General features: G+C 46.7%; 1 protein-coding gene across 11 annotated transcripts in view; it reads left to right on the forward strand.

The window, feature by feature from the left end:
* LCA5L (lebercilin LCA5 like) overlaps window positions 1–14,509 on the forward strand; it is a 99,231-nt gene that overhangs the window by 45,607 nt on the left and 39,115 nt on the right. For 3 of the 11 annotated variants that reach the window (XM_079155841.1, XM_079155834.1, XM_079155842.1), the window contains exons 6-9: window positions 3,326–3,410; window positions 4,736–4,845; window positions 6,714–6,831; window positions 9,489–10,695. The exons of 1 other annotated variant lie outside the window; for it this stretch is intronic. In XM_079155841.1, coding sequence (XP_079011967.1) covers window positions 3,326–3,410; window positions 4,736–4,845; window positions 6,714–6,831; window positions 9,489–10,222 — 1,047 coding nt within the window. In that variant the 3' untranslated portion in view covers window positions 10,223–10,695. Of the gene's footprint in view, window positions 1–3,325; window positions 3,411–4,735; window positions 4,846–6,713; window positions 6,832–9,488; window positions 10,701–14,509 lie in introns of those variants that run through there. 7 more of the 11 variants (XM_079155840.1, XM_079155839.1, XM_079155844.1 and 4 more) reach the window with 6 other exon arrangements.

Below are 14,509 nucleotides of genomic sequence, written 5' to 3' on the forward strand. Positions count from 1 at the left end.
GGCTGGAATTTTCTGAAGTCTCCTCTTGCAGTTGGTGCCAGCTGAAGGCTGAGGGCTTGGCTGGAATTCCATACTTGGCCTATCACGTGGTGTAGGCTTCCTCGGGACTGGGTGGCAGCATTCCAAGGGCAAGGATGGAGAGAGAGAGATGGGGAGAGGAGGGAGAGCTAGGCGGAGCACGTTGCCTCGGCAGCCAGACAGCATCCCTTCCACCTCACCCCACCCGCCAGGCATCCGAGGCAGTGAACTTCACCGCTTGTGCAATCATGAGGTTCTATTAGAGCACGGAGAACAGAAATATTGATGTGGCAATTCTAGGAAAACACAATCTGCCACATTAACATAAGCCATTATTGTTTGAGCTTGGGCAGGTCCCATCCCAAAGATGGAATGTCTATCTCTGTACCTTGACACCCATTTTCAAGGTCATCTATTCCAAGTCTGGGCCCCCTTGTGGAGCATGGGCTGAAGTAAGAGGACAGATGTCAGCCTTCCTCAGCTCCCCAATGAGCTGCCGTGACCCTGCTTACATGCCAGCTGCCGTCTTATTCCTGCCAAGGGATGGTGCCTACGGAGACACTGCTCCCTAATTTTTGTAAGCCATCTACACTGACCTTACCACGGTTCCACACCATGACCTAACGTCCCTCTTAAGTCTGACCTGATATCCTCTGAGCTTGTGAGTAGTCTTTCCTAGGGACATTTCACAAGAATCCTATGAGCATACCTGACTATGGGTTTTCTTTCTTATTCTCTTAATTAAGTAATTAAACAACCATCCAAATATTCTGGATGTGTACCAAATCCATTGTTTTAGATTTTTGGTTCAGCTCTATAGTATGTAGCTGACTTGAACCTCTGTTCCAATCCTAAAGGATTGCCCTTCATATGGCTTCCTAATACCCCCACCCTCCCTGTACTGCTTACATCAGAACCAGTCCTTAACCTGTCTCCTTCCTGCTCTCTGCCCCTCGACTACATACTACTCCTGGGTGCCCAGACCACACCAAAGGATGCAAATGAATTTTCCAGATAATCAAAATTTGCCTCTCTAAATGTCGCAATCTTTCTTGTCTTAACCAGCATGAGTGAAAAATCATTCTGAAAAGTCTCTGTACTATATCCCTCCTCTTCAACATAGTATCCAGAAGATTCTCGATCAGCTTTTCAGCATGCTGAACCGTCATTTCCAGTCTTTGAGCAAAGTGTCACCACAATGAGAAGGAAGTAAAAAGGAGAGGACTGCAGCATTTTTGCCTCTAGAAACCTAAATTTTAGAAAAGATTAGTATTCTCACCCATTTATGTATATTTCATAATAAACTAATTTTAAGATTAAGTACCAAGCCTATACTCTACCATTCAGATGTATAAAAGTAGGTCATGTTCTATTCTATAACTGAACTACTCTTCCTTATGAACCCCATTCCCTCAAATTAGTGCAGGAATGGAGATGGACAAATGGACAAAAACTTATCTCAGTCTCCTCTAATTAAAATTAGCCTCCCTACTGGGGTAGGTGGTACATGTCTGTAATCCCAGTAACTCTGGAGGCAAAGACAGGAGGATTGCAAGTTCAAGGCCAGCCTCAGCAACTTATTGAGACCTTAAGTAACTTAGTGAGACCCTGTCTCAAAATAAAAATAAAAAAAGCTGAGGATGTGGCTAAGTGGTTAAATGCCCCTGGGTTCAAAAATCCCCAGTACCAAAAAAAAAAAAAAAAAAAAAATAGATTGCCTGCTAGGTTTGCAGAGTTCTTCTCCCGCCCCCTCTTCCCTCTCTCAGTAGAGAGGACAGCTGGGCATAAGAGGAAATAGAGATGACCTATTAGTGGTAGGACAAAGAGGTCTCTGATCCATGGTCTGTCCTTGGTTCCTCTCTACAGTGAGTTCTACCAAGGAGTGACGGTCTTAACTAATTATGTTCCCAGGACCCAGTCTGGTGTATACCAAATATGGCTGGCCTCTTGTCACTGTAGTCAAATCTTGGTGATAGTCCTTTGCTGACTATTGATGAAATGCTTGGAGTGCAGCTCCCTCTGGTCCCTGGTAAGACTCTCTGTCCTGAAGCCAGTGCTATGGGGTCACTTGTGTCCAGCCCCAGGGAGCTCCCCACACAGGCCCTCTGAGCGCAGGTAAAGGAGGCACTAACCCTGGTGTTTGACATCGTTCAGCCCCTTCCAATCTGCCATTTAGATAAAAAAAAAAAAAAAAGATACTCCAGGTTCATGAAGAAAGTGAGCTTTGTTTAAGGGGCTTGCAATTTTTGTGGACCACACCAAGTCTTCCAGCCCTGAGTCTTTTTTAAACCTCAGAGGTGTTTCTTACCCCCTGAATATTCCTTGGCCCATAGAGTTGGTCCCAAGGGGCACAAGGAGACCAGAACACACTCTACACCCCCCACTCACACACACTTGCATCCCCAGGGCCCTGCCCGAGTTCTCCTCTCCAATCATACACTGGAAGACACCTTCAGTCACACATGCCCACCTCCCTTGACTATGTCTGGGACTAAAACTTTGTGGGTTTGTGTCCATTGTATATGTAAGAAGGAGCATTTAGTATTTAATAAAATCCCTTTTTCTCCCCTACAAGTCAGGTTTCAAAACTTTCATTTTTCCGAGACTCAAAAAACGTCACTATTGAGACTTAAAACTTGACATTGCTGTCCTCGTTCCAGGCTCCCACATCCTGCCCTGGTATCAAGGCAGCGCTGTCTGATGGAACTTTCTGGGGTGACGGGCATGCTGTCTCACTGCAGCCCACTACTGTGGTCACCATCACAAGCAGCGACTGAGCACCTGAGATAGGGGTCGTGTGGCTGAGGGCTGAATTTTAGATTTTATTTCCTTTTACTTAATTTGAATCACAAGGTGTGGCCAGTGCGTACTACAGTGGGCATGCAGAGGAACAATAAACTTCAGGACACAGGCCCAGGCGCAGAAGAGTACAGGGAAAGAAGCGGACGTGCAAGGTTCTTCACAAACATGCTCCCCATTGCCATAACGTGCCACTTTGTCAAAAAGGAGTGCTTTTTGGTGTCCAGAATGGCATGGCCTGTTCACTTCTTCTAGAACCTACATATTTTATTCAGAGCATACAGAACTCATTATTTTTTAAAATAAATCAAAGTTAATAGAAGCAAATCGTTGGGGCTGGGTTGTGGCTCAGTGGTAGAGCACTTGCCTAGCACGTGTGAGGCCCTGGGTTCAATCCTCAGCACCACTCGAAAATAAATAAGTAAAATAAAGGTATTGTGTCCATCTACAACCAAATTAAAAAAAAAAAAATAGTCTAAGAAAAAAATGATATTGTGGTTCTTTTTAGGAGAAGGATCGTGAGCTTGAAATTAGAAACATCTATACTAATCGAATACTTAAAAATTTACATGAATTAGAAGATTACCCAAAAGGTATGTTTTAGCAACTTTGCTCAAAATTTGTTTTTAAGTACCTAGTCATATTTTTCTATTTACACACATAATGGGTCTATGTGTGTGTTGGGGGGCGCTGGGGATTGGACCTGGGGCCTTGCATGCTAGGCAGGTGCTCTACCACTGAACCCAACTCCAGTCCCAAAATGCCAGACATGTTTAAAAGCATTTCATTAGTTACTAAAAACCATTTTGTGATTTTAGAATAATGAAGCAGTGATGTTGAGCTACAAAAAAATAGAAATGCTTTCCTGTTTTCTCATTTTCAGCTCAAATCTTTTTTGTCTTAAGGTGGAAGAAAAGGATAACTTTTCAGCTTGAAGAAAAATCTGCCCCAAACAGAACTTTCTACCTGTATCTGTTAGCCAGTGTATGGTCTCTGATGTATACTTTACCTCCATAAAATGCGCCCATTTTAGCTTCTCAGCTCAGTAGATCTGTGCAAATGCTATAGCCACCACGCAGCGGCACTCTGATGGAGACCGCCTCTCCCCAGGAAGCCGCCTCCTGCCCTCCGCAGTCAGCAGTCCCCAGCCCTGGCCCAAGCCACCTGCCATCTCCCTCCGTCACAATAGCTAGTGTGACTGTTCTAGAATTTCACACCAGTGGACTCACAGAGCACGTGTGTTCCTGTACCTGGCTTACCTGAGACCCACCCATGTTGATGCTTCCATGAACTTGGACCTTTTGTATTGCTGAGTAGCGTTTTTCCGTGAGCAAGTACCTCCATACCGCATGATTTCCCAGCAGGTTCTGCCCAGAGGAGCTTCAACAGAACACTGGGCTCGAGTTTGGTAGAAACAGTAACTACACTTTTACTTTCAAAGGCAGCAAACTACAATTTCCTTGCCTTCCTTTGTTATTTCTGGCTCATAATTCAGAATAACAGCTGCCAGAAAAGACAATGAACCACCATGGAGTTGAAATGAGAAAATGTCTAGATTGAGTGCCTTGTACTTCCTCAGACAGTTCACCACTGGTACCGAGTTCTGACACAGGATTCTGCAGGGCTCAGCCACTTGAGTGCACGTCTGCAGTTCTGAATCCCCTCTAGAAGGACAGCATGCTGTCTTAGCCCAACGCCCACCTGTTTTCACTCCTAACACCTGATGCCCATAACCTGTCACCCAAAAAGGACAAAACGAGGGAGATGGCAGGGGGAAAAGGAAATTAGTAAATGTTATAGTTGTATTGAATATTTAAAGAAAATATCTAGTATACTGTGTTTTATTATTATATTAATGGTATTTTATGTTTAAATCAATATTGCCTCCAAATGTAAAATATGTGTCTTGCCTATTCAATAGTTTCTTCAACAAAATCAGTACAAGCAGACAGAAAAAGTGTGTCATTTACATGTGTGAGTCACCAAGAAACCCAAAAATCAGAAGATGTTCCACTTTTGACAACTAAGGTACAGCAAATTTGAAATCATGCAGTGTCTTTTTTTTCTTTTCTTTTCTTTCCCTTACTTTTTTATTTTCTCACTTGGGCATTAGAACTTTTTTAAGGTTTTTTTATTTGTTCTTTTTAGTTATGCATGGCAGTAGATGTGTTTTGATATATATACATGGAGTATAGCTCCCATTTTTGTGGAGTTATACCAGTTGTGTTTTCATACATGAGCATAGGCAAGTGATGTCCCATTCATTCCACTGTCTTTCCTATTCTCATCCCTCTCCCTTCCCTTCACTCCCCTTTGTCTAATCTAATGAACATCTATTCTCCCCACACTCACTTATTCTGTGTTAGTATCCACATATCAGAGAGAACATTCCACCTTTTTTTTTTTTTTTTTGGGGTAATTGGCTTATTTCACTTAGCATGATAGTCTCCAGATTCATCCATTTACCAGCAAAAGTCATAAAGTTATTCCTTTCGATGGCTGAGTAATATTCCATTTTGTGTGTGTGTGTGTGTGTGTGTGTGTGTGTGTATGCCACATTTTCTTTATCCATTCATCTGTTGAAGGGCATCTAGGTTGGTTCCATAGCTTAGCTATTGTGCATTGAGCTGCTATAAACATTGATGTGGTTGTGTCACTGTAGTGTGCTGATTTTAACTCCTAGATATATACCTAAGAGTGGTAAACTAGGTCAAGTGGTTCCATTTCAATTTTCTGAGGAATCTCCATACTGCTTTCCATATTGGTTGCACCAATTTGCAGTCCCACCAGCAATGTATGAGTGTACCTTTTCTCCACATCCTCACCAACATTTATTGTTACTTATATTCTTGATTATTGCCATTCTGAATGGAGTGAAATAGAATCTCAGTGTAGTTTTAATTTGCATTTCACTAATTGCTACAGATGTTGAACATTTTTTCATAAATCGGTTGACCATATCTCTTCTGTGAAGGTTCAGTTCTTTATTAAATGGATTTTGGTTTTTTGGTGTTGAGTTCTTTATACATCATGGAAATTAATGCTCTATCTGAGGTGCAGGTGGCAAAGACTCTCCCGTTCAAGTGTTTACACACTTGATTCTTTCCTTTGCAGTGTAGCTTTTTAGTTTGATACATCCCACTTATTGTTTCTTGATTTTTACTTCCTGCACTTTTGGAGTCTTGCTGAGGAAGTTGGTTCCTAAGCCAACCTGATGGAGAGTTGGGACTATATTTTCTTCTAGTAGGTGCAGGGTCTCTGGTCTAAAGCCTGGGTCCTTGATGAGTTTTGTGCAGGGGGAGAGATAGTGTGATGCCTCCTGCCTCATTTTTCTCACTAAGGATCACTTTGGCTATTCTGGGCCTCTTATTTTTCCAAATTAATTTTGTGACTACCTTTCTATTTCTGTGAAGAACGTCATTGGAATTTTAGTAGGAGTTGCATTAAATCTGTATAGCTTTTGGTAGTATGGCCATTTTGACTATACCAATCCTACCTATCCAAGAATATGGGAGGTCTTTCCATCTTCTAAGATCTTCTTCGACTTTTCTTTAGTGTCCTGTAGTTTTCATTGCAGAGACCTTTCACCTCTTTTGTTAGATTGATTTCCAAGTATCCTATTTTTTTGAGGCTATCGTGAATGGGGTAGTTTCCTAACTTCTCTTTCAGCTGATTCATCATTGGTGTACAGGAATACAATTGATTTATGGGTGTAAATTTTACATCCTGCTACTTTTACAGTGTTTTAATTAAATGTGTCTTAACAAAAATATAGGAAGCCACAAAACAGTCCCTTGTTCTATACAAAAGAACTTATATCATTAGAATAAAACACACCTGCAATTATGTAGACTCCCCCCAAAAAATATTTTTTTGGTTGCTTTTCTAAATTATAGGGTAAAGCGGCAACAGGAAACATCAGTCATAAAGAAAAATCAACTGAAATAAACCATGAAATCATTCACTGTATCAATAAACTACCAAAACAAGAGGATTCTAAGAGGAAAAATGAAGGTAACTTTAACAACTTTAACAAGTCCTGCTTAGGGCTGGGGTCTAGCTCAGTGGTAGAGTACTTGCTTGCCTAGTATACCTGAGGCCCCGAGCACCGAAAATAAAAGTCTCCTTTCTTATTTGCTTTTACCTTGTGAATCATACACGCGTGCAGAGGCGCGTGCGGTAAGAGCGCCTGTACTCAGGACGCTGGCTCAGCACAGAGGGGCAGGAGCACACGGCCTGGTGGGACAGCGTCTGCCAACAGGCCCTGGGTTCAAGGCACCGCACCAAAACAGAGGAAAGGAAGAGAGCGCTGGCGCTCCTCCAGCACCCGGCCCTTCACAGCCTGTCTCCTCCCCGTCCCGGCTCCCGCCCGTCATTCCCCCGACCCCCAGACCCCTGCGCTGGATGTGTCTGTTCATCCCCTTGGGCTGCCGCAGGAAGCCACAGACCGGTGGCTTGAACCAGAGATGCTTGAACCACAGTCCTCAAGGCTAGAAGTCCAAGCCGAAGGTTCTGGCCACTTGGTGCCTGGCCTGCAGAGGTCACTTCCCACCGCGTCTGCATGCGCGGCCTCTGCGCAGTTTAGGTGGGCAGGAGAGGGCACGCCCCTCCTGCGGTGAGGAAGGACCCTTAGGTTACTCCTCCTGCCTCACCCTTAGTACTTCACCTGAAGTCACCGCTTCCTTAGAAGGCCGCCTCAGGCGGGGCTGTCACTCAGCAGCTGGGTACTTGCCTCCTAGAGGCACTGCCTCACACCCCAGGACCTGGCCTGGGAGGGCGGGAGCTCCATGTCAAGTCCAGTCCCACCAGCGGTCGGGCTGCAACAGGACTCAGCAGAGAAGGGGACACAAACTCAATCCATGACAGTATGGTCCTTCCAGACAGCGTGTTCAGCTCTGAATCACTGCGTCCCGACCCGCTGATTAGAGGGAGATATTGCCATGTTAAAAGACTTCAGGAATCGATAAGCCAAGCAGGGACACCAGCCTCAGATCCCCTGAATGCACGGGGGCTCAGTCAGCAGGAGAGGGTAAGAAGGGTCCTTGCAGATAGAAAAGCCATCAGTGAACAGCCTCTGCCAGGGCAGGCGAGGCGAAACAGTGGGCTGGTAAGGGCAGAGGGAAGGCCGCGCAGGTCACCGAAGCCACCTCCAGCTTTCAGGAGGAAGCAAAGCAGGACGCTTCTGTGGGTGCAAGGAGAGGCCGCAGGCTGCAGGGACATGGCAGGGCAGCACTCGTCAGCCATGGGCGAGGCAGGCCAAGGCCCGGGCGCACAGCGGAGCAGGGGTCCTCTCTGCCTCTGGTGCACGCTGGGGTCTCCATGGTGTCCAGCAGGTTTCTGTCACCACCTTCTCCACCAGGTCTTCTGTTTCCCAAACCATGTCCTCTTCTTTGAGGTGTTAAGCGCCAAGCGCAGCCCCACTCGCTTCTTGAGAAGGGGTGGTGTAGGGTGAACCTGTGCCTTCCTCAGGAAGTGTCCCTGCTCCACCAGGGCACTCGATGGATGGTCGCCTAGGTAGAAGACACCAGGCTGGAGGTCCTTTTCCTTTTGAGTTTTGGAGACACTACCCCCTTGTTTTTGCTTCACATTACAGCCAACACGCCATCCGGGTGACATTCGGCAAGGCTGGGAAGAATGATTCCTGAGGAAAGCACAGTGAGCCCTTTCCCGTTGGCTAGGGGCTGTGTTCACACGTGCTCCCTCAGGCAGAGAGGAGCCCTTGCTGAACACGCCTGCCCTCAGCAGAGACCCCCGCGGACCCCCTTGGTTGTGAGGCCAGAGAAGGCTTAAATTACACAGTGTGGCAGAACTCACCTGTCAGCCCCTGTCTGCAGTGTGGCAGATGCCCGTCACCAGCTGGCTTTCACTGAGGTCACTGGTCCATTTACGTCTTCCATCCATTTTTTTAATCTATGTGTGTAATTCCTATTATCCTAGAAAGTTTATTCATTCATTTGACAGGTTCTTTTTGGGCCCGACACAGGGTTCAAGCCACGGGGAGGGGAGCAGTGAACAAATGTGACGACCCAGCCCCGGGCAAGCGGCAGAGCAGGTGCTCAGTATGCACAAGGCCCTGGGTTCAACGCCAGCACCCAAGGGAGAAAAAACAAACACCCTGCCTGCTGCGCTTACCTGGTGGTGTTCGTGTTAGCACCTCATTCTTCATGACAACCTAGAGCTCCGCAGACTGCACACGACCAGCTTGATTTAACAGCACTCCTTTGACAAGACAGGTACCCTGTCCAGTCTCTAAACCAGGTTGCTGGTCCTGGCAGTGAGGTGGTCAGGCCTGTGAGTCTGTGCACTTGAAATGTTGCTGGCTCCTGCCAAGCTGCCCTCCAGTAAGGCTCTACCAGGCACCCGCCACCTGGAAATGACACGTCAATTGGACACATGAAAAACCTTCTTGTTTTAATGGGCTCAACGCCCAGCTAGTATTGTCAAATGCCCACCAGTACCTTGTCAGCAAATTCTGTGCATGAAGTCATTTTGACTGGCTGCACGATTCCCAGGGATTTGGGACCTCCTAGGAAGCGTAGCTGTCAAGCTGGTCGTTGAAGGCAGCCCTTTCTGTTCTTACCCTTGCTGCCGTTCCAAGGTGCCCGTCAGGAAGCCACCTTGAGACAAACCCAGGGATGTTAAAGGGCGCTGCGTTGTCTGCTTTCCCGTAGAGTCATCGAAGGACGAGGAACATCGGGAGGTGCAGGCGCCTCTGGAGAACACCAGAAGAGAGGCGGAGCAAAAGGAAGAGCAAGAAAGGAAAACCATCCTGCAAGAGCAAGAACTACCCACGAAAGGAGTTCAAGTGACTCATCCCGAGAGAGAGGGCGGCCAGGCGGGCGCCCCGGGCGACCCGGGGAAGGAAAGGGTCACCTGCAGCGGGCAGCCGCCCGGAGCCCAGGCGCCGCCCGAGAAGGGCCCCGCCGCCCCCGCCAGGCCCGCCGGCCGGCCGCGCAAGCTCTACTCCTTCACCGAGGCCACCGAAAACCTGCACCAGGGGCTGCCGGCCGCGGGCGGGCACGCCGACCCGGGCAGCGCGCGGGGCGGCCCCAGCTCCGGCAGGCGCCGCGGCAGCTCGGAAGGCCCGAGGCCCGGACAGCCCGGGAGCAGGTACGAGCCCTCCTTCGGCAAGTCTTCCAGGACGAAGGCCAAGGACGCGAGCTTCCGAGAGAAGAAGAGCAGCCTCATGGACGAACTCTTCGGGTCCGGCTGTGTCTTAAAAAGTGACCAGCGCAACCCGGCTGCTGCGGACAGAGCCGAGGAGACTCTGAAAAGCAAGGCCACACCCCACGGGCCTCCCAGTCAGGCCTCCGCCAGCAACGCTTTTGGAGATTCTAACCTGACTGTGGTCAATTCCATTAAGTCATCGTCACCTACAGAAGGAAAAAGAAAAGTGATTATTTAAGCATTATCATACCCTAATACATGCTGGCTTCAGATGCTGCTGCCCATGCGCCTTTAATCGGACCACGCCCGACGTGCCAGGTTGTGTATGTTAGTGCTTAGATCGACTAGGTAATTAGGCTGCTGCTTTATTGCTAATCTAATTTTTAAAATCCATTGTGTATTATTCAGTGGTGACATTTTAAATACAAATCTACATCTTTTTTCTAAATTATTTTTGAAGACTGGTTTATTTATTACGCAGCTTTAGTATTCCGTGGGTCCTGGCTGCTGCCCTGTAGTCACTGTGCATAGGGAAAGGTATAAGGAAAGATTAGAATGCTACTTTTTATCTCTGAGAATAAAGTCCTGGCGGACTTTTGAACTTATTTTCAGTGTTTTCTAGTTTGACTTTCTTTTATATGTTTTCCATCATGAATGAAACTTTACAATCAAGTAAAAATGATTTTTAAAATAAAAACAGATTCATCACCTGAGGATGCATAGCTACCTTCTGACAGAGAAGGTACTCGGACACTTCTGCTGTAAAAAAGAAAGACAGAAAAAAGTCAGAAAAAGGGGGAAAAAAGAGGCTAAAGATGCAGCATCAACGCCACAGAACATGCTTTCGGTCAGCTGACCAGCTGGGAAACAGTGAGGGCAGCCAGGCAGGGAGGGGAGTGAGGCTCTGCAGCCAGCGTTGGCCGCATCCAGACAACTGAGCATCAGGAAGACACAGGGCTAACCTGGGCAGCCGGGGGTCCCTTTCCCACCCAGTCCTGGCATCCCCCCCCACCCAGGTCCTCAGCCTCAGGACACCACCTTGTACATATAAAGGCCAGTCAGCCCTTATCTTCTCAGACAGCTTGCAGCTGGATGGCCCCAGGGCTCTACACCACCTAAAACTGAAAGAGGAGGTCCAGGCTGGCAGGACCCTAGGGCAGCAGAAGTGCAAGTCCTCTCTGGAGGAATCTACCCTACCCCAGGCCGTAAGAAATCCTAGGGGGCTGGGGCTGGGGCTCAGTGGTAGTGCTTGCCTAGCATGCCTGAGGCCCTGGGTTCCATCCCCAGCACCACATAAAAAAACTAAACCGGGCTGGGGTGTAGTTCCGTTGGTAGAGTGCTTGCCTCGAATGCACAAGGCCATGGGTTCAATCCCTAGCACCACTAAAAAAGGAAATAAATAAAATAAATAAACAAAATAAAGGTATTGTGTCCATCTACAACTAAATATATTAAAAAAGAAAGAAAGAAAGAAATCCTAGAGTTCTGGTGCCTGCCAAGTAGGCATCTGTGTGGTGGGGTGAGGAGACATGGGAAGAAATGGATCCCTAGCTTGGCCACATGCAAAAATCAGTTCCAGGTGGATCAAAGGCTCAACTCAAGCCAGGTGTAATGGCACACACCTGTAATCCCAGAGACCTGGGAGACTGAGGCAGGAGAATTTTGAGTTCAAAGTCAGCCTCAGCAACTAAACAAGACCCTGTCTCAAAATAAAACACACAAAAAAGGGGCTGAGGATGTGGCTCAGTGGTTAAGTGTCCCCAGGTCCATCCCTGGCACAAGAAAAAGGCTCCACTCTATCTGCCCAGCTTCCTCTTTTCTCCCTTTGCAATAAGCACTTTATGGAGAGGTCATGAAACGATGTGAATATCTTGCTCTTACATTCCTGCCCACAAATCTTAGCACACCTTGAAGATGCCCACAACAGTGCTGTGGGGCTTGCCAACGCACCCACCATTCCTCCTACATTCATTATTAGTGGCGGGGGAATCCCCTTTTTCTCATTTATTTATACTAACATGGACTTGTGGGTACTTATTCTATTCTACAAATTATAATCCTTTTAATATAATTACTTATTTTGTTCTCCAGTTGTTCCAGACATCGGGAGCTTTTCAAGTGGGTTCCCATGTTGTTTCAGCAGGCCCCATCATTAACCAAGTGACCAAAGCTAACACCACGACCACTAGGAGACACAGCAGCATGCTGCACCAGGAAGGTGGTATTTTTGTCAAAATGCCTTACTTGAATTCAATTGTAAATGTATCTCAAACCACCTCAAATTGAGGTTTTCCTACAGAATAACTAGCCAGCAGTCTTTGAAAGTGTCAAAATCTTTCTGGAAAAAAGACTGAAAACCTATCCCAGGTTGGAAGAGATTCAGGAGACATAACCAGCAAGTGCAGCGTGGGGACCTGGACTGGATCCTGGACCACAAAAAAGATTTGTGGGGCAATGCACACAGTCTCAGTAAGACCTAGCGGTTAGTTCTATTTTATCTTCTGATTGAATAGCGGTTTTATGTTAAGGTGTTAAAACGTTTGTGAAAACTAAGTGAAGGCTATGCAGGAGTTATTTGTGCTATTTTTGTAAACCTGAAATTATTTTAAAATGAAGTTTGCTTTGGACTTAACTATGGAAAGTGGAATAGGGCTGGGCTGTGGCTCAGTGGCAGAGGGCCTGCCCGGCATGTGTGACCTCCTGGGTTCGATCCTCAGCACCACATATACATAAATAAATGAGTAAAATTAGGTCCATATATTTTTAAAAAGTATAATAGTACTAATTTTACAAGACACAGGAAAATCTTTATGATCTTTGGTTAGGTCAAGACTCCTAAGACACAAAAGTAAATCACAAAGGAAAAGGGTAGATTATGAATGATATCTGTTCAACAAATGATCTACAAACAAAGAGAAAAGCCCCAAATGTGCAGAAAAGACTTGCTTTACACCTCGTGAATAAACCTTAGGATTCAGAATATAAAGGAATTAAATCGGTACGAAAGGTCAGTCTAAGAAACGGGCGAGCAGGATCAGGCATTTCAAGAACAGGATCAGACACGGTGACTTGTTAGCAGTCAGCAAATACAATGAAACCATGGTACTACCCTCTCAACAAAAGCCAAAGAGGAGGCCCGGATCAGGGCTGGGCGTCAGTGTGGACCAAGTGAAGGTTTCTGCACACTGACAGGAGGGCACACATTGGCTCACCCGCGTTAGAGCATTTTGGCAGTACTTAGAATCAAACAGGCCCACCGCCTGAGCCAGCGATTCGAGGCCTGGAACATGCCCTGAAGTCTAGCCCAGTGCCCGCTACCACAAGAGCTGGCCGAGAATGTCTGTCTCTAATGTCTCTAACGGCCAAAGGCTGCAAGCAGGGGACTGGGGAAGTGACTCAAGTGGCAGAGCACCCCTGGGTTCAATCCCCAGAACCAAGAAAAAAAAAAGATCAGGAAGAAAATTTAGTGAACATGAAGGAACAATGATTATTCCACCTCTTAGAGCCCAAGGTCCTTAACCACCGTATTGTCAAAAATTTTGCACGATACCATTTGCAACTGAGCTCCCTAGAGAAGTCAGCACTCTCAAGGTCGAGAGGATGTGCTGGACCCCAAATGTGCAAGCAGAAAAGCTGCCCCACAAACACCCACACACCCAGAGGCACATGAGCAGCCTGGCCTGGGAGCCGCCCCGAGGGGACATCACCTCAGCTAAGAAGGGAACGCACTTTTACAGGCCTGACAGGGCTGGGTCGAGTGCAGTGGTGGAGGCTTGCCCAGCACGTGTGAGGCCCGGGTTTGATTCTCAGCACCACGTAGAGATAGAATAAAGGTCCACCGATGACTAAAAAAAAATTTTATATGTTTTATGGTAGAAAATCACTGCATTTTTTTTTTCTTCTTTCTGTTAAATACTCCTGACCCAGGACTTGCTGGAAAGGTCAACACAGTCTAAGTAACTGTCTCTGGCCCTGAGGGCCCTGAGGGCATCGCTAGAAAGTAAGCCTTTTATTACAAAAGAACAGGAGCGGAAACAAGCAACCGAAGTGCACAATGGCAGACGTCATTGCCACACAAGATGGCTGAGGAGTCGTGGCACACTCAGATGTCAGAGGAGGGGGAAAAGTCACTGTCTCAGGTGGTCAGAAGCTCCAAGGAGTCTCAAAGGCCAGGCTCAGGGGAGTGGGCTCCCAGCAGCCCAGGGAAGGGAAATGCAGTTCCAGCAGCTCAGTGCCTCGCGGTGGTCAGGGTGCAGGGGCTCACTCGGAAGTGACTGTGGATTTGTGCCTGCAGAGGTCTCCCAGCTGGGTAAGACACACGTTTATGACAAAACTGATAATAAGAGAGTCTGAGGTATGTTTTAAATTAAAGAGATGTTTGTTTTTATGTGAAGCTATTTTAAAATATGTGAATTTAATAAATATTTTGTTCAAAATATTCTGAACAAAATAAAACCCCTGTTATCCATAAATAACATGCACACCACACATAGGAAAAGCAAAGTCCAGCAATCCTCGTCCTGTG

This window comes from Sciurus vulgaris (genome assembly GCF_902686455.1).
Source record: "Sciurus vulgaris genome assembly, chromosome: 10".
In the NCBI taxonomy this organism is placed as follows: domain Eukaryota; kingdom Metazoa; phylum Chordata; class Mammalia; order Rodentia; family Sciuridae; genus Sciurus; species Sciurus vulgaris.